The 20,273-nt window shown below is 38.9% G+C and overlaps 1 protein-coding gene and 1 long non-coding RNA gene across 9 annotated transcripts in view; one reads left to right on the forward strand and one right to left on the reverse strand.

Annotated features, from left to right (window-relative positions):
- The window catches only part of LOC134156268 (uncharacterized), a 136,359-nt gene that overhangs the window by 101,571 nt on the left and 14,515 nt on the right, over positions 1-20,273 (forward strand). The window lies entirely within an intron of this gene.
- On the reverse strand, positions 185-19,996 carry ZNF831 (zinc finger protein 831). 7 transcript variants are annotated; one of them, XM_062604157.1, is made up of 8 exons: positions 19,515-19,996; positions 15,161-15,312; positions 14,486-14,553; positions 6,663-10,935; positions 5,690-5,835; positions 3,811-3,977; positions 2,976-3,127; positions 185-1,949 (listed from the first exon to the last, which is right to left on the reverse strand). In XM_062604157.1, exons 4-8 carry the CDS (start codon positions 10,929-10,931, stop codon positions 1,095-1,097), a joined length of 5,589 nt encoding a protein of 1,862 aa, XP_062460141.1. In that variant the 5' UTR covers positions 10,932-10,935; positions 14,486-14,553; positions 15,161-15,312; positions 19,515-19,996; the 3' UTR covers positions 185-1,094. The 7 variants fall into 7 exon arrangements, with proteins under 7 accessions (XP_062460141.1, XP_062460144.1, XP_062460147.1 ...); XM_062604160.1 differs by having other exon boundaries at positions 14,490-14,553; positions 15,161-15,399; XM_062604163.1 differs by having other exon boundaries at positions 5,690-5,832; positions 6,669-10,935; positions 15,161-15,399.

Genomic DNA, 20,273 nt, shown 5'->3' on the forward strand with positions numbered 1-20,273 from the left:
AGCTTACCTGTATGTGACTAAAGCAAAAGCAATTCCAAACATCCCACCTAGGTTAATCCATTAAACCCTTTGTATGATTCACTGTGTAAGAATAGTAGAAGTTTAAGTATAGAATTTGGCTATAATGTACAAGTAGAAAGGTTTTCATGTTTATCAGTCTCATCAAGCAAGTTAATACACTTGGTCAAATTAAAATATCTTATTATTTATTCACATAGAAACCAGTAAATTTTAAGGTTGGTAGCACAAAACTTTTTGTTAAAAAAAGAAAATGAGCTATGCCATGTAGCTTCTTCACTCTCGATAAAGTAACATCATCACAGTTAAGAGTACATAGAAATGAAACATTCCATGTTACATCAGTTGGAGCACAACGTGATGAATATAATGAGAACATCCTTGTTAGAAATGTTACCACAAGGAACTATCAATAGCTAACAGCCACGTTCTCCAACTAGAAATCAAGAGTACTTGAGTAGATTTTGGCATAAAAGGCACAAAACACAAAGCCAAGCATGCTTGTGTCATTTGTCACAAAGAAGCATTGACATTTGTGCAACATGGAAAAGGATTGGCGTTTTTCCGGACTCTTCCAGTATCACGGATCTGTAGGGAACACTAATGCCCATGTCAGTCCCAGTACAGATGCCAGCAACTACAAAGAAAGAGGAGTACATAGAAGTGGATACACCTGTCCATTCCAGGAGATCTTAGCTTGTGTACTGAGAAAGCCACTGCTATTGTACTGTTAGTAGTAAGTAAATCACTGCAGCCTCTCAGAAACACAGCCTCTGGCAGTGAGCACCTGTGGGGATTGTGTAAGACCACTAAGACTGTAACAGTGTTGGAAACCTCTCATAAACACAGGTTTACCATTTAAATGTGTGGTGCCAGCTCCCTTTTTTCTTCAAATAAACCTTTTTAAAAGGTTTGAGTCCTTGAAAGAAAAGGGTCTTCAGAAGAGAATGCTGCTTATGCAGGGGAATGGCTTTTCAGATTTTAAGGTGCTTCAGAAGTACAGATTAAACATCCATGGTATTTCCTTCTGTAATGGGCTGACATCCTGCAACATCATCTTGTTAGCAGTCTGTCTGCTATATTTCTATAACAAGCCTATCCTCATCATCACTGCTAGTGTCATCATACTCAATTCTGGTTTGCTTCCTCATCATCTCTAAACCTCTCTTTTTGTATGTCTTGGAAGGTGTTGCAGCGTAAGTCTTGAGCGCAGGGGACCTGATAGTAACTGGGGGCTTTTGAAAGGCAGTAACAGCAGTGTCGTGTGGCCTTCCATCGCTGTCTGGCTGCAGGTGGGTTCTGTTCTTTTCTGCACTCCTGGGAAGGTCAAGGATTCTTTGAGAAAAGTTTGCCTGCTCTGGGTGTTCTGTACTGGGTAATTCAGCCCTTGAGACTGCCTCAGGAAAGGACTCTGCTTTTGATCTGAAGAAACATGAACATCCAGGCTTGGAGCTGGGAGTTGAGTTTTCTTTTGGAGATGAACATGTATTCTCTTCAACTGGAGGTTTCTTCCTTCCTGAGGCCTGTATCACTGGGTCTAATGTACCAAATCTTTGACTCTCTGACTCTCCAGATAGTATGTTTTCCTGGCTGGCTTCTAGATATAAGGAAAGAGGACCAGTAGTTTCTGAGTTTTTGCTGTCACCTGTGCCTGTATTTGTAAAATCAGAAGTGCAAGACCAAAAAGAAGGTGCCATTGAGTCACCCTGAACGTTTGGCTGTGACTCCCCTGGGACTGGTCGCAGAAGTGCAAGTGGTTTTGTCACTACACAGCAGATTTCCACATCACTGCTGACCTGCTGCGTGGCTGTAGTAACTGTGGATGAAAAGGAGTGAGCTGTCACAGACATTTCCAGAGGAGCTGTAATGTTCTGAAAAGAGAGGTTTGTTCTTGTGTGTTCCCTGATTTGCCCAGAAATGTCCTGTAGAAACTGGGGGGTGGGAGGGGAGAAGGAGAGAGAAAACAGGTTTTAGATTTTCAGACCAAAGCGATTGCATCCTTTATGAAAGTGCCACAATAACTAAGCTGACTTTGTCACTGGAACCTCTTCTCTCCCAGTGTGTGTGGGAGGTGTAGTAAAGGATATAGTTTTTCTTTTTTCATGGGTAGGTGACAGATCAGGCTAATTTAGGGCTCATCACAGATCATCATAATTTAGGGCTGATGGGGGTCAGGGCTTTCACCCCTCATTCTTATGTACTCTCCAGGGAGACGTTCTTTTCATTAAGGTATTTTAATATGCATATTGCAGTGATGTTTGTGCAACGTAGAGGGAAAGATTTGTGATGAATCTGTCAGAAATGTTACAGTGTCTGAGGTGGCAAGATACATGTAGGAAATAAGATTACTTAGTAAAAAAAATTTTAAGGATTAGGTTCCTAAGTATGATACTACTTATGCTACATGAGGAACCGGTGCTCATGGTGTGTAACAGCAGTGTGGCTTATGAGCTGTTGTCTTCAAGTGGGGCCAGTGAATGCCCAGGGAGGAGTGCAATGAGGGCAAGCACAGAATGCTCCAGGAGCTGTGCTGACACTGCACACTGCAGCATCCTTGCAACACAGCACATGTGTCTCAGGCCCTCTCTAGCTAATGCAGCTGTTGCTAGCATTGAAACCACAGCAGCACTGGCTTCCACACTGGCCTAAAGATATTCAGTTGGGCACACATTCTTCCATTACTGCCCTCCCCACTTCTCCAGTTCCAAGCTCACTGTCTCTGCCTCAAGATACTCTGTGCTACTTCTGCTGGCACCTCCAACATCAGTGCTAACCAAGTCTCTGATAGCAAGCACGAGAAATATCCTATTCAATTGATGCCAAGATTTTTTTTAAAGAATCTGTGATACGAGGCATTCTCAACCTGAACTTTAAAGCAGCTGAACATGATTTTAGTTATCAATATACTTTTTTTCTTTTAATAAAAAGTAATATATGAAATAAGGAACAATACCTACTTTTTTATCCATTTTGTCTTTTTGTCTAACATGGTTTAGATTTTCAGTGTGGGCAGATATTCCTGAGTTAATCTTTCCTTCTTTTTTCCTTCTGCAAAGTGGCTTGTCTGAGGTGGAACAAGATGTTTCTTTCTGCTGGTGTAGGTAATCTCCTATTGAAAAGAGGTTGAAGAAACTTTGACTTTGATTTTTATTCCCCCACATGCTAGAACTTGCTAAATTTTTCATCATATCACTGAACTAAATTCTATATTCTGGTACTTTCTGTAAATTTTTATTCTAAGTCTAATGTGTTTTCTCGTTTCTTTTATACACGTTTGGTTGGTTTTTTGTTTTTTTCATTTGCCATTACTGTCCTGCAAAATAATATGTTTATATCTGCTATGAATGAACACAAGGAATTGTATCTGCTTCCAGATGGTTGTGGCATAAATATCATTTTCATTAATACTGCTAATTAAATGGGGGGTGGTCACTGAAATGCAGAAAGCAAGTCAGCACCAAACTCAGTTCATGCTGCAAGCACACAGTCTTGTTTCAGAAAATGGTAAAGATGCATCTTAAAACTTTTTAGACTTCTAGTGGAAGGTTATTTTGTGTTACTTCCTTTTAAAGTGCCCTCCTAATTGTCAAATAAACATATGTAAGAAAGTGCATGAAAATCATTGTGCATTCAGTTCCCAAAACTTGCAGGATGTTCATATTTTTACTCGCAGAACATACTGAAGGGCAAAAAGTGGTTTTGCAGTTCCATGTGATGCACATCAGAGCATGTGTGAACATTCATGCTCGCAAAAATACATTCAGTATATTAAAAAATATTCAAAATACTGACCTTGTACTTTTGACTGAGGAGAATGGTACTTCTTATACTTAAATTTACAGGGCTGGGATGAATAGCCCTTCCTAAAAGCATCCAGTGTTCTGTTTGGGAAACAATGCTGCTTGCTTTGTCGGTTCATTTTCAGTTGAGCAGATCTGTGTATGTGCCTTCCTCTGTACCTGCATTGCCATGGCATTGAAAGGGTCAACAAATCAAAAACAAATGATTTAAGAGCAGCCAGAGTGGAATAATGCCACATCATCAAGTAAATTTAAGTCTAACAACAAATTACTACTGTGGAGGAGATGCTTGTTTATGTCAACTAAAAAAAAAAAAAATCCAGGATTTTAGGCAAGAGACTCACAATTATTTTTTTTTTTTTTTCTCAGTAGGATTCAGTAAATCGCAGGTTTGATAAGAGAAAAGGATTCAGGAATAACAGATGCTTTTTCCTGTATGTGGGATTTTGAAACAATATACTTCGTAAAGACTTGAATCGCACAGGAATCACCTGAGACTGCACAGTTGTTGGCTTTTTTAACTTTCAATTACATGCTACCTCTTCATCATCACTAATGAACAACATCAACATTTCAGTCCCTCAGAAAGCTCACTGAATAATCCCACTCTGCTTTGTTTTCTGCTCTAGCTAGATCTTTCAGTAACTTAATGATGGAGGCTGAAGTACCTTGCAAGATGCCATTCCTGTATCAGTAGAATCAGTCACTATACACAGAGTAGTAAGTAAATCTAAAATGGGGTGTTTATTCTAGTGTTTGGTGTATTAGAAAAATACTCTGCTTTTTATGATTAAGAGTCTGGCCAGTTAGCTACTGATAGGCATGACCTGATCTTTCAGAGCCCTGTACTTAACTGAGTCTCTGAAGCTATTTGGTAAAGCCAGATAAATAAATCCTGAGACCAGCAGAGGAAAAAAAAATAAAAAAACAAACCAAAAAACCCAGGACAAAAACCCCACCCCAAAACCAAACCGGAAGAAAGCCCCAGAAGAATGTCACTAGACTGGATAATACAGCCCTGAGTCTCCTATTTTTAGTCTTAGGATCATTCAAAATTGCGGTGCTGTTTGCCAAACTAGAGCCAGTGATTAAGTTACTGACATTGATTTGTCCTCAAGGGAGTCACTCCATCTGATTTTGGTCATGCAATGAAATAAGGGGGATGTATGCACACAATACCTGTTTCTTATTGAAGCAATTCATCAGACATGCTGCTACTCCACACTCTTGAAAGATTAGAGGCTAAATATTCCACTGATAGGAACCCCCATTAAATACAGAGCTGCTGTGCTGATTGATACAATGTGCCTCTGATAGTTTTATACTCAAATTCTTCCTGCTTTTTATTTAAACCGAATGATCTTTTAAACTACAGATAGTTTTGTTAGTTTGTGTTAGAACTTGATATTTATTCTTCTGCATTCTCTTGTGAATACAAGTTCAGGATACAGATCTCATGAGGACAAAAGGGTCTCACACACTGCTTTTAGCTGTAACAGATTAAAACCTGAAGTATTTTGGTTCCCTTCACACAAAAGTAAATGCTGACACTTTTGACAGATAAGAATAATTTCTAAAGCACAGTGAGAGTCAACTGACCACTCATCATCTTTCTTTGGTACATGTCTGTTTCGTTTAGAGAAGTCTGCTCCTGATAGTAAACAACATACTGACATTTTTTATAGCTTACCTCTGTGGAACTGCTGCAATGTGGGAGAATCTTCTGAGAGATTTCTCCAGCACCCCACCCCTCTACCTCCTTCCCCCTGATTTTGACAAGGTTGAATTTTGGGAATTTTTCGTTTTCTGCGGACTTTTTTACACCCATTTTAGCAAAATTAAATCTAGGGAAGCAGAAAACCATGACTCACCATTTTGGGGTGACTTTAATCTTTTTCTGTTTGTGACTCCTCTTGAGTTTATTTGTTGAGAGTTTTTCCTTTTTGCAAACTACTGTTTTCTTCTTCTGCTCTGAAGTATTTTTGAAAGCACCACCAGGAGCTGCTGAGCTCAACTGTTGAGAATATTGGAAAAGAAATGAAGTACATGAAACTTCTGAATTCATCAACCGAGAGTGGAAATCTGTGCTCTTTTTAAATAGCACTGAGTAACATACTAGTTAAATAGCACAACTCTGGAATTTGTGTGTTAGCTCTTTCTAATCACTTTGTCTATCTATTTTTATAAAATAAAATTAAAACAACACACTGCTTTTGTGGTTCTACATAGAATTAGTGTATGTTCTTTCATACTCTTCTTCCTGTACAAAAAGTCAGCTTCGTCTTACAGAGCTGTTCTAGGATATGTACAGATAAACTAGTCTACCTTCACTTACCTAAAATAGAAAAGCTTTCAAGCCTTAAACACTTCATGGGGTATTAATGTGATTTGGTTTTGTTGACATTTCAGTGTATCTGAAGAGTGAGAGATGTAGTCCACAGCCTGTCTTTGACTCCACACATGTCCAAGACTAACAAAGTCTTGACATTAATGGCTACTTAAGTCCTACTCTAATTCAGATATTCATTTAAAGTAAAAACAGTGAAACACATAGGCTCTTGCAGAAGAACATAAAATATACTCATAAGGGGGAAAATCAAGAAAAGAAATACTCTGTTTGCACTAAGACAGCATTCCTACTGAAATTCTCGAGTGAAAGTTAAATACACAGAAGTATGGATTTTTTCCTGCATCAAATGATTATGTAACTTTTCTTATAAATACATAAATTGTAAATCCTGTATCAACAAATGCCTGTAAATGTCCACTTTTGATAATGATTTTATTTTTCTAATGGGGAGTAAGCCAATTACACCCTCTTGAGAAACGAAATAGCATTCTTACCATTACCTCCTGCATCTGTTGTCCTTTAGAAAAGGATGACACCAATGTTTTTAAACTCCTGTTTGTTAAGCCATATGCCAGAGTCTTGCTAATATTTTTCATTTTGAAAATAGAAATATCATATTGTGACAGTGTGCATTCATTGCTAGACTCCTTGTCACAGCCGTGCATGGAGGAGTAAGCAGAGTCTGCACTCCCCTTCTGCTCCACAGGCAGAGGGAGGCTTCTTGTTAAACAACACCAAGTTAACCGAGGTTCAGCATTTAGTGATGGGAAGGTGCTCTTCATGCTTGACACTGTTAAACTTCCAGAGTAGCAAGTCAGATTATTGTGGGGTAGTGCTGGGAATTCTTTACAGTGAGTGGTGAGAGTGTGGCAATAAAAAGTGCCAAAAGAATGGCAAAAATAAGAGGGATTGTCTGCTGAGCTGTGAGCATGCTGTGTAACCTGCAGTGCTGGTGAAATGTCCTTAACACATGGAGTTCCACTCCTGTCCCACCCCGTAACTGTTGGCTCTGCACCCTTGCCAGAGGCTGATGGTATTATCAAAGAGTCACTTCTTGAGCAAAGGTGATGTAAAACCTTTCTCTCTTCTTTGATGTCAGCTGATATGAAAAAACCACTTGTATACATAGACGTAAAGCATATTTTCTTCTTTGGGGTTTGGGTAGAGGAAGTAGTTATGCTCACCCACTTCTCTTCTGTTTGCTTTTGGTAATTTAATTTATTTTTGGTTTGTTTGTTTTTCCAAGCATCTCTTACAGCACCCTGCGGCCTCAAGTTTTGGTTATAAAAGGTGTTATCTGTTGCGGTTAAGATATTTGTTGTTTCTGAATTGACTTGTGAACAGAACACTGGAGTTTTCCAGTTTGCATGTACATTCCATCGCAGCTCTCCTCTGCTGGCTTTTTGTCTCACTTCAAATTTTAAAGGGGACCAAAAGACATCATTAGAATGAGAATTGAGTGATGGGCTGTTGGGAGAGTAGGGGGGGTAGGTTAAGGTGTCTGTCACACATGTGCAAGGTGTAATCTTCTGTTCTGATCTAAGCAAAAGTGACAAATCTGAGGCTCTCTTCTCTTGTGGTAGTTTAAGGATATATTTTGGAGAAAAGGCATTTTGCTGTGGAGCTGGAGTTAAATGACCAGATTGCAGATGATGATTTTTAGAAGACACATCAACAGCATTGTCATTGCAAAGCGGTACTTTTACTCCTGCTTTCACAAGACCTGTTTTGACATCTTTATCTGTTGCACTGTGCAAGGTGAAGGAGTTGCAATCACTTCCCCTTGATTCAGGCACTAAAAAACCCACAGATGAACTCTTTGAAATACCTGCTGAATGTGAAAGGTTAGCATCACTATAATTAACAGCTTTCACGGGGAGTTTGTCTGTTTTAATATACTTCACATTCTCAGTATCTCCAGTGGATTCATTAATTCCTGTGCTTAATTTTTGCTCCTCTGCTTTACTGGAGAATGTCACTGGTGCTGTGGAAAGGCACTGATTGCTACTGCAGGAGACTCTCTCTCCTTCATTTTCTGCATTCTTTTCACTACTGGGACTAGGGCAGGACATTGAAATAATGTTTTGTGTCTTCTCCACTTCAAATTTCAGCTTTTTTCTTTCTGGTAAATTCCGCAATTTCCCTGTGGCTTCTCTGTTGTTGCAGAGGACCCACTGGGGCATCAGGGCATGCTGGCCAGTCTCCTTATTCCTGCTATAGTTTCCGTAATTGCTTAAAGTGGTTTTACAATCTGATTCAAATGGACTGGATTCTTCCCCAGGGCTTGGTTTTTCCCATTTGCTCCTCTGTACTGGCAAGCAGTCATCATTCCTTCTGCTGGTGTCCAGCTGACACTGTGTGTTTTGAAGCTCAGATCTGCTTGGAGCTAGTAATGTGCTGCTGCCTGCTGTGTGTCTGTTTGTGTCGCTACCCCTGAGATCTTGGGAGGGTTTGTTCATTACAGCCTGGGCACCAGCACTTACTGAATGTGATGTCTCCATTAGGTAGGTTACACTGTCTGCAGGTTCCTCAGAGGACACATTCTGCAGAATATGCTTACCATTAGCAGAGATTTCGGACTTATCACTGCTTAAACATGCTGTTGAAAGGGAGGAAAGACTGTCGCATACAGAGCTCCTGCCATTGCTTTCTTCAGTAATTTCAGTACTGCTGATTGGTTCCTTTGAATCAGGAGTGAAGCCTGTAATACCTGTAATCTTATTTCCCCTTTGTTTCGTTTTCTTGGCATTTTGACTGCTTTTCATTTTTTGATAGATTTTCTTAAATGTTTCATCACCATACATTTGCCATTTTTCTTGAGAGAACATCTTTAACTTCCTTTGGTTGTGTTTCTTATTTTTAGCACTGATTACTTCTCCAGCCCCAACCTTTTTACTCCCTTGCAACTCCTCTGATGGAGGAGAATGATCGACCACATTACTTAATGGCAAATCATCCACTGCTGTTTGTCTGACTAGAGCTCGGGGATGGCTATTAGGAAAATCCACTGAATTTGCAGCGAGACTGTTGCTAGGCAGCAGACTCACAGGGCCTGTGTTTGCAGACTGCTTAGTAAGAGAAAGTGGTTTTGAGCAGCCTGCTTTGTCATGTCCCATTCTTGTGCCCTCCACAAATGGCAGAGAGTTGCTTCGTGTAACAGGAACAGTATCTATGGTTGTGGAGAACTGGGTGGGAACTGAATGAAAAAACATTGGCTTGCATTTTTCTAAGGGTGCAAAGGTAGATTTTGCTGAACAAAGGGAAAGATTCTTCTTCCTATTTGCATCACAGGTTCTGATGTCAAAATGGAAAGAGTCTTTGTATGTATATGGCATTGGCAGATCAATGCTTCCCTGTTTAGAAAGGACAGTTTTTCTAGGCCTAACGTTGTCTAACTGAGTATCATCCACCACACTTTTGTTATGAGAAATAAGCTTTGAAATGTGTTCTTCCAGCCTCTTTTTCTCTAGCATCAAGGCCATAGCTTTCTCAGCTGCATCCAGCTTTGCACTGCTTCTGGAGGTGCAGCTCGAGCTGCTGAAGGCAGTTTCATTTTCCTGTTCTGTGCTGTGTTCATAGAGACTGTGCAATGGGCTGGGTGATGCCATCTGTTGTTCTGTGCTGTCAGAGCGTGACAGATACCCTGAGTCAGTGCTCTCACACTTCTTTAGCTTGCAGTCAAATGGCTTGTAATCCCATTGTTTTTCTGAAGAGGTTGCTTGCTGCCTTTGCAACTGAATATGCTTATTGGCAGTTGGAGTTCTTTGCTCCTGTATCTTCTTTCTCTGGCACTGACCGTTTGGCAAAGCTCCTGGGGATGGCAAACTCTGAGGTTCTCTTTCAGAACCTTTCAGATGACCTTTGGAACTAAAGGACTGATTCATTGTTTCTTTATTTTCTGAAATGAATGGTGTATCACTTGTTGCCAGCAGTGGAAGGTCATTAAGAAGTCTCTTAGTGCCTGTTACAGCACTGGACTCTGTATTCAGTTGTTTCATCTGTATCCCTTTGTCTTCACAGGTGTTACTAAGTAGTTTGCTGCCTTGATGTGAGGTGCTGCTTTCTGTGGATTTGTCCTTCTGCTCCAATGGGCCGCTGTTATCAGAGTCTGAGGGCAGTCTGGTATTGTTGACATGTGTTTGAGTTCTTCTGTGTTTGTACAAATTGCTTTGAGTTTTAAATGCAATACCACATGTGGTGCATGGAAAGGGCCTCTCTCCAGTGTGAGAGCGAATATGTTTCTCAAGGACACTTGGCTTCAAACAATCTCGGCCACAGTGTTTGCAGATGTATTTCCCAGCTTTTTTTGACTTTCCCGGGCTTCCAATAGATGCATTTACACAAGGATTTGGTGATGACAAAACTGGTAAAGTGCTCACTATGTTCAGCGTTAGAGTTTGCCCAAGCTGTTTCTGAAAAACTGACTGAGGCTGATCTGTGCCTTCTGAAGGAAGAAGTGGATTCAGGATTAGAGGTATGTTGCTACTGTCTAGATTTACACAACTCCTGCCAGTCACTAACTGACTGCTTGGCTGAAAACATCCTGCCTGGACAGGCTGGTAGAGTGGTATGGTGAGGGCTTTTAGATACACAGGTTGGGGCAGTGCTTGTTCCCGTTGAGGAATCATGCTGCTCTGGCTGTGACCTGAAGAGTTCTGTGCAGGCTGGAGAGACGAGGTTGAAACTGGTTGATCTGCAAGTGCAGCTGTCAAACCCAGCTGTTTCTGTGCCTCCATCTCAAAGTTTATCTGCCATGTGGTCATGTATCTATGAGGGAGGGGAAACAAAACAAGTAGGAATCTTCAGATAGCAAAATAAACACTTTCAATTGCTGGACTGGGAAAGTCAGCCATGAAGAATGTCACAGATCTTACACACTGGTGTTACACAGAAAAAATTACATATTTTTTCAATTAACTTGATTCACCTTTCATTCCTTGGCTAGGAATTAAAGTTTGGTATGTAAAGAACATTGAATATTGCACTTAAAACCTACAGTAAGAACCCAAAGTACTAGAAATAAATCCAAGTATCAGATTTGCAAATGGAGGCCCTCAGGCCCCCCCAAATATTCCAGTGTTAATTTTCTGGAACGATATTCCCATTACATATTTATACCATGTTCTTTAATTTAAGAATTTACATTAATATATGTTAATATAGAAACACAGAACAATTAAGGTTAGAAGGAACCTCAGAAGGTATCAAGTCCAGACACCTGCTCAAAGCAGAGTTAGCACTGAGGCCAGATGAGGTTGTACAGGGTTATTACCCAATCTGGTTTTGAAACCCTCTGAGGATAAAACCTGCACAGCTTCTGTGAGCGACCTGTTCCAAACACAGGACATGAAACATATTATGTGTGTTTACCCAAAGTAAGTGAGGCTTTACATGCTGCACAGGTGATGCAAAAAGAAAATATATGAACAAAATGAAACTTGTGTCTTGTACAAGGGAGATGCATATAAATATGTATAACAGAAAAGATGGTATCAGAGGCAAATAATGGGATAAATTAAAGCTCTCTTTTGTGTAGCCCAAATTAATTTTCTGTAATTAAAGGCAATACTATGATATACTGCTTGGGTTTAGATGCTTCCAATTCCAGATTAAAACATTTTGCAGACACAGTTTTTGGAAAAAGTTCTTCTGAACTCTGTCCAGATATAAGCAGGGTGCTGCTGGTCCAGACTACTTCATATTTTAACAAACGTGTATCTTGGCTGTTTTCTTTGTTAGAAACAAACTAGGAAACTGTCCAAATAAGCTAGCAGAAAATTATCTCGGGAAGAGCTGATGGAGGCATCAGCATAACCTCTTGTAATTACAGTTCGGGTGAGAAGTAGAAAGTGATCTGTGAATGTTTGTTCAAGTTCTTATTCAGCTGTACTCACAGCTCTGTATCCACTGGCTGTTAGCAGTAATAGGCTGTTCTTGTGCAAACAGTCATAAAACCCCCATTTGAAATAACATAATCAGTGGCGAAATGTGAAATCTGCAATTTGTTGTCTTACTGCATAATCTGTAGTGGTGTTTCTGTGCCTTCCTCAGATCATTTTATTAGGTGATCATTACAGAGAAGCAGTACTGCTCAAAATTGTTTGAAATTGGGACTGGTTCCATATGACATGCACACACGCGATGTTACCCCTAGTTAAAGCAGTATCTCTTTCACACAGGTAGTGAGAATTTTGCAAATAATTCACATAAAGGAGAAATGGCAAACTCAGTGTAATCATTTTGGAGTATTCCTTGGTTATTATTAGAGAGGTTAATAAAGCTGGTAAGTTGATATAAAGTTGGATGGAGATCCAAGAGAAGTTCTGTTACTTCACAACTGAAAATATAATATCTCACTCACGTCACAACTGAAAAAATGGGAAAATAATTTTCTATTAATGATCAAATTAGGTCAGTACAGGTTAAGGTCAGTAAGTTATATGCTCAGTACTAAATGTAATTAGCATCTCATTAAGTCAAGTAGGAATTCAGGTAGTTTTCATATGAAACATACACACCATTGACGCCGAAAAAGAAAGCAACCCTCTCGGTTATCTTCTGCAAAGGAAAGGTTTTCCATATTAGGATATTGCCTTTAATACAAATTATTATTTCATCCCTATGCTTGGCTCACAATGCAATTGTAAATATTTCCCTCCTTGAGCAAACACAACACTAAGGTACCAATAAACTGGCAGCTATTGCTTTGTGCTCCCCACTCTGCACTGCTTCTGGAAGTTCTGATGCTGCCTGGCAACTTATGTTTCACAGCCAAGGCTTCTTCCAGTTTCTTTCTGAAACTTGCTTATTGCAAGAACTGAGAAAATGGAGGGAAAAACCAGCAAACACAGTCCCTGGGATGTGTCCTCTGACTTTCCTTCTAGGCACAAGCAAGGCCATTAGCGCCTCTGCATCCATTACGTGCATCAATAAAACTGCTGCTGAGCCACTGTGTGCAAAATGAACTGATCTGCACACAGCAACATGTTAGATTTTTCCTCTGCTCCAAAGTCTCCATGGACTTTTCTTGTCCACTCCAGAGATTTCTGGAGCAATCACTTAAGTGGCTTTGTAATGTAGCTATTAACTATATTGATGAACAAATGTTAAAAGAAAATGGCTTGTTAAAGGAATTAAGTTGTTATCCATATTCTGCAGTGTGGTTAACACTGTGGGATAAAAGTGGATTTCTCTAATTTGCAAAGTGAGGTTATAGACATTTCAAGTCCATTTAAGATGGTTCTTAAGCTATACAGTCACCTTTATTTATAGCAATTTAAACACAGCATACAATAAAACCAGCAGTAAGTGATTAGACGCAAACCAATGATACTCATAAACTAACCAGGCAGTAGTTCTCCCAAAGATGTGAAAATAAAGAAAAGTTGAGGAGAAAAAGCACACTGCAGAGACAAGACTCTCAGAAGAAAAGTGAATTCTCAATACCATGTAGGTAGAACATGTAACAAGTACCACAGAGACAAAACAAGCCATTGTATTGATGCTCCCCTTCTTCCCCTGGACAGAAGTGTGGAAATGTGGAATTTACATTTCCATCCCAATAAGCACACACTATGTTCTGTCTCTGAATATCCTCATGCACATGGGTAGTTGAGGGGCCCTTCAAGACCAGCCTGTGTTTTGGTAAGACTGGCAGTGGATGAATCCTGTAGTTCCAAGGTACCAGATTCTCTGTGTGATTTTGCTTATTCTGGTAAATTTCTGGGACCCAAAATACAGGGCAATCCTGAGAATCATTTGAGTGCTCTGTAATGTTCCACAAAGACAATACCTAATGATTACAGAAGATTTAAAGGGAGGTTTTAACTAATGCTAAACAATTAAACTAAATGGTGACACACACTCATTACTTCAAGAGTTTAATAATACATTTCTACCAGCTGTGGCAGTTTGCTGCTTTTCACAGCAAACAAAACATACTTTCTTCCTAAGTGAAGCTTCTGTGGCTTGCATTCTACTGTGGCAAATATGATCATACTTTTCACAACTGTCTTTTATATACAAAAAAAGCCACTCTATTTCTTTGTACATTCACAAAAATAGTTTATCTCAAACTAATTGTACCCCAAGGCTAATTCTCAGAAAAACTTCCACTGATGATTGTCAGGCTCTGTTACTGAGCATGTACCTGATGTTCTGAGCTCAATTTGTAACTTGTGGCATTGAACTACTCATGTAAAAACTTGATCCTGATTAGATAAGGAAAAATTAAAAATTAAAAGTAGGATTTGGCCAGTCCAAAATTTTCTAAATTAGTTTCTTAAGCTATCAAAACTTCTTCAAAAATTCCACTTACATACAATTACTTTGTTCCTAGTTTGAATTATATCTTCAGGTACACTGGACAGGTAGGTCTGTGGAACACTGAAAAATCAAAAAGTGGAGTAGTTTTAGATGGCAGGTCTTATTCTGTATATAAGAATAAGTATAAAGTAATCTAATAAGAGGGGAGAGTAGTACAAAAACTCATTTAAAATCCAACGTGTTCCTCTTTTGTATATATTTTTTCCTAAATTACAGATGTATTTTACAAAGCTTGCTTCATTTTATCAGCACTGTTATAATAATCTTGGCTTATACAACTAAAAGATTTTTGTCTTCTACATGGCACACATAAATGCATGGTCGACTGCCCATCACTGTTACTAAAATCATTAAATAAACATATAACTACTTATTTCCTGCCCTTACATATCATTTTGGGACACGCCATTGAAAGGAGTGTCATAGTCTTGAAGCAGATGCAGCAATCAATCCCCTGGCTTGGTTGGCAGGTATAATCTCTAGACATGATAGCATTATTTTGTAACCACAGAGAAGCAGCTTTTCAACATTCTAAACATACATAATATGCTATATTGGAAGTCTGCCTTTTTTAAAAGCTTTTGGTGCTCCCTACCTTAAATATAACACCAGAGAGCATACAGAAGTGGAATCCCCATGAGTCTCTAAATAATTTCAGCTCACGTACCTTTTATTGAGCCGGGCATCAGCAAAAGAAGTCTCATGTCTGTCAGTACTTGATGCAAGCAGAGAGAAACGAGGACAAAGACTTGAAACAGATTAGAAGTAGGAAGTTGGGTTTTTCTTTTTTTTTTTTTACTTTGCTGTCACTGTAACAACCTTCAGAAAACAGGAAGAGATGAAACAGAAGAAAATGAAGTAGCATTTCACTCTTTGTGTATCCTTTATCATTGTTCATGTACGAACCTATAAACAGAATCAACTGTCTTCAAAACACAGGCATTTTATACACAGTACACAATCATATCATTCAGTGACACACACTGCCACAATGATAGATTGTTTTTCTTTATACCCTTACATATAATTTGCTGATAACTTTACAGTAAAGATCTCTCTTAAAATGTATTGGAAAAGAGGAAAATGGTAGAGAAAGACACTTCCTACTTTTGAAATTATAAATTTATCCAGTATGGGTATTACCCACCAGCTTCCTTGAATGGTGCTCTGCATTAGGGTAGAAAAGCAGTAGCCAGGAGGGAAAATACTTCGAAATGTTAAAAGTGTTTAGGTCATGTTCAACAAACTTCCCTAAAGTTTCTGAAAAGCTATAGGGAAAACAGGATAGGGGACAGTCAAAACAAGTGAGAAGAGGTTTAGATTTTATTTGTGGGTTTACTTCCCAACGAGCGCCCAGGTAAAGCGGGCAGCAGAGCCAGCTGTTCTTTAGGCAAATGCCATTTAAAATAGGGACTACAAATGACCACTTCCTCCTGCTATTAGACTGAATCCCAAACTGGAATATGCATTCCCTATTATGTTACAAAATCAGCATATTTTATCTACATATATATATTTAATCTACATATCACCTGTAGAAATCCCTTAGGAACACTGTGTTATGGGAGATGTAGCTTTTAACCTTACTCTGATGAGCACCTCTCCAGTTCAGATGGCTGCAGCCTGTATTTTGTGAATTGGATAGTGGTGAAACTGTAACGTTAAGATCGTCCACTATCCACCATAGTGGAAGCTCTTTCTTTTAGTAATTCAGATGACAGTCTAATGCCAGATATATCAGTGGATCTTCACTCTGTGCAGCTTTTTTGATCTTGGAGAGTTTTGCCTGCTGTTTGGATTGCTCTTAGTTTGTTTCTGGACCCTATTTCAGTAGGCTTCTAATTTGGGAGGTGGAGAAATATTTTTGTCTTATTCTTCCTATCTTTCTTGCCTGTCATTTAGTTATTCAGGAGACACACACACACAAAAAAAAGCCCTTTCACAGGGCCTAGTATTGTAGCTTAAAATCCTTCTAGTTTCTATTACACCCTTAAGTGCTCCCAGTAATTGGTAATAGCAGTGCAAATGCTCAAAATCAGTGAATCTAGAAAACTACTTGACACTGTGAACTACTATACAATTACTCATGCTGCTTATCCACAGACTCATTCTGTCCATATGGATAAAACTACTTGCAGCAGCTAGTTTCAGCTCTCCTGGGAGATACTTTCCTAAAGGAATGGATTATCACATATAAGTGAGATCTTCTGGAGGAGTAGTGCATGCTACAGTCAACAAACTAACAGAGAAAAAAAGATGCACATCTTAGAATAGAATCCTGGCAGGAATCAAATCATACAAACAGATGATTATGGGCATTTTACATAACCAGTCACAACTAGTTTCTCTTCAGTTTTATCACATATCTGAAGTCCATTATATTTTATTCCACTTTGAGACTATTATTATTTTAAGTTAAGGTGAACTTAATTAAAAGGAACACTTTAAACAGCCCTAATAATTACAGCAGAATGCTGGAACTAGTGACAACTCTAAAACATATAATCTTTTAAAATTCATTACTTAGAAGACTCAGTAGCATATCAAATTCTAAATGCTGAAACTGAAAACTTCTTATCCCGAGAGGCTTAAAGAAGCAATAATTGAATAAAGCAAGTTACAACTAAAGCGACTGCATGGATGTTTACCACTATCACACAAGTTTCAGGGCTTAGCAAAGTCTTTTGAAGCTTGATCTAAAATCTCTAAATCTTGAATAAGTGACTGGAATCCCCTGGACTCCACAGCATCCTATGATTCTTCCCGTTTACATGGATGCTGTAATGGCTAAAAGTATTTGAACTGTACACTTAATACAGAGGACCAGTATTACACTGCATTAGTTCTATTTGAAATTAAGTGATTTTTGTTTTCTCTGACTAACCAGTCTATTTTTGGGCATCACTTCTTAGGCTGGAATCTCTATGTAAGACTACTTATATTCATTTAAGTTCAAAACATTATCCTGCTTAGAGAAACCTGATTAACTTCAGTTGGCTCAATATACAGCAAAATATTTGGCTTAACTATCTGTGAAGACAAGCCTACTGCCAGGTACTACACAGGAGGGAGTATGTGGTGCTACACTGTACTTCACTCTCAATTCAGATCTTAAACCCACACACCATTGGTGTGCATTTCTAGGGTCCAAGAACCTGTGGAAAGGGTTCCTTCAGGAGTCTGAAGCCCTGCATCCTTCAAAGATACTTAGAGGGTGTTAGTCAAAGATGTGATCGAGTGAAAGTAGCAATAAATATCCTATACTAATAAGGAAAGAGATTTTAATGATCCCACCAACTACACGATTTAAAGTACTTTACAGACTTAAATTAAAAGAAAGCAACTTACAGGATTGTAAACTATTAATTTTTCTTATGAGGACAATGATGCTAAGGACAGCACACAACACCTTACCATCAGCAGAAGATACAGATGCTGGAATCATCGCTTCCAGTTGCTAGCCTACCAGTGACGGCTAGCACAAGGTGCCAGTGTTCCTGAACTCCCTTGACTGACTGAACAAAACTTCTACTTAAGTATTAATATAATAAAGTAATAGTGACCCACAGGTGCTTTATACAATACTGGTTTAATGAAAAAGAAAAGTTTGGGAGTGCACCCTACCCTAATTCTGGCACTTTCTAGTCCTCAATTCAAAATAGCAAAATGGAGCTCATACATTTCTGGATCAGCCCAGAAATGACAGTTAATCTTGCTTTACTTCAAAACTGTTTCTGCCTTTGCCCTTTTCTCAGTTTGACTTCATACCTGAAATGTCTCAGAAGTAGTGACTTCACCTTTTCACTTGCTCTTAAGGGATGTATCCGATCTTACAAGGCTGCAAGTTTCACCAGCAGTGTGCACACTGCTATAACCATAGTAGCAAAGTTGAGAGCCTTGGTCCCCTGCAGAATGAGGCTGAAAATGTGTGACTGTCTCATTTCCTGAAACCCTCACAGGCTTTCAATGACAACATTTCTTGCTCAAACTGTGACTTTCAGAAATCTTGCTACTTGTCAAGAAGTCATTGGTCCTGAAGTTTTGCCCTGCTTCATATTAGAATAGTACAAAACAACTAGGAATCATCTTGATTGAACTTAGAATTTCTTGTACCATATTCTGAGGAAAATATTTTTGACATTGCACTTCCACAGTTGTGTGGTATGAGCAAAACTGGTTTATTTATTTTTTTAAACACTGTACCAGAACACCGTATTAAAACCTGTGGAGTGTGATCTCTAATACCTTTCCTTCACTCTAGAATAGCACCGCTTTGATCATTAGTATAGTTTTCTATCTTTTTGGTTCTCTTTTTCTTGAATATCCATAAATGAAAACATTCAAAAGTCTTAATAAGAACATTTTTAGCTAAAATACATTTTAGAGTATAAGTGAACATTGTGTTGGCCCTTTGATCTCTTCATGCAATTTGTATGAGAGAATATTTCCTATTCTACTTCTCATGCTGGTACTTTTCTCAGGTCCAGCCATAAGAAATGCTTTCTAGTTTATTTTCTGTCTTTATTTAAAATTGACACTACTTCTTTCTAAAAAGAAACCGATCGAACACATCTGTTGGTTTTTAGCACTGTTGTTGGCTTCACAATGGACAAAAAATAAAGGATTGTTAGTGCTTACAAAATCTAAAAACCTCCAAGGATTTCCAGGCTTTTGTCCTTTGATCAAATTCACTCCTGTTCATGTCCCTTGTTAGGAAAGAGTTAACAGCCTCCAGCCAGCAGTCTATAATCAACAGGTTGCTCTAACAGAAAATAATAACCCTAATCCATCTTTTAAAGTTTAGGAGGTTGGACTAAATGATGAAGGAACAGTGATTAAAGCCCTCTTAAAAACAGAAGTGGGGACAGGAAAATGCTGTGTGTTACAGGAACAAATCTTTCTCATTGCTAAGTGAAAGAACCATCACATTAAGAAAATGATAACTTTTAAATTTCTGTCTCGCCATCGAGAATTTAATTATCTCTCTGTCTGTATAGAATGATAACAAAACACTTGCTAACCTTTTGGTGGCCAATTCAGAGGCAGCTGGAGAGGTTCAGGTCTCTGGAATAGCGTTGGAAGAAAAGCAGCATCCTGTTTTCTTTTTTCAGTGTCTTTCTCTTCTCTTTTTTTTTAAGCATGTGAAAATTGACAGGTGGGTGGTGGGGTGTGTGCGGAGAGAGGAGGGGGTGAAGCCAGCCCACGCCTGGTGTAGGAAGAGTTTTAATGGCCGATGCTGGTAATATGGTTTGCTGCTACAGTGTCTGCACTACTGCAGCTCTGTGTGTGGGCGTAAAGAAACGACACGACTGGGTTTGAAACCATTACACTGAAGATTTGCAAACAGTTAAAAACATAAAAACAACACAACCCCATCAGGCACAAATGAAAAATTATTGCTGCCTTTTCTGTCATCTCTCCCCGAGGTTGCTTTGGTGGGGTTTATGGGTGGCGTTTTTTTCATTTAGCAGATAAAATCCAGTCAAGTTTTTTTTCTCAGCGTCTAAATTAAAAAAAAAGAAAGAAAAAGGTGAATAAAGTATTTAGGCAGGTTTTGGTTTCACCCAGTGACCACCTGGTTATGGGGTTTGCTGCTTTTTTTTTTTAATTAACCTAAAGACCTTGTATTCCAAAACGCAGCCAGATTTCCACAGTAAAAGTATTCAGAGGACACTTCTATTTCTGCCTTTTATATGCTAAATAGGTACTCAAATCTTGATAGCACCAAGTCTTATGATACAACAGACAGAGCAGCCACTCCACAACCAACCAGATAGGAA

Source organism: Pezoporus occidentalis, unplaced genomic scaffold (genome assembly GCF_034315485.1).
Source record: "Pezoporus occidentalis ecotype Australia unplaced genomic scaffold, CSIRO_AGI_Poc_V1 ctg83, whole genome shotgun sequence".
NCBI classification, from domain to species: domain Eukaryota; kingdom Metazoa; phylum Chordata; class Aves; order Psittaciformes; family Psittacidae; genus Pezoporus; species Pezoporus occidentalis.

Coding starts and splice junctions, on each gene's coding strand:
- ZNF831 (XM_062604157.1), bottom strand. CDS start 10,931: ATGACCACATGGCAGATAAACTTTGAGATGGAGGCACAGAAACAGCTG. Junction 3,128..3,810: donor TCCTCAGTCAAAAGTACAAG/GTCAGTATTTTG, acceptor TCTTTTCAATAG/GAGATTACCTACACCAGCAG. Junction 1,950..2,975: donor AAGACAAAATGGATAAAAAA/GTAGGTATTGTT, acceptor CCCACCCCCCAG/TTTCTACAGGACATTTCTGG.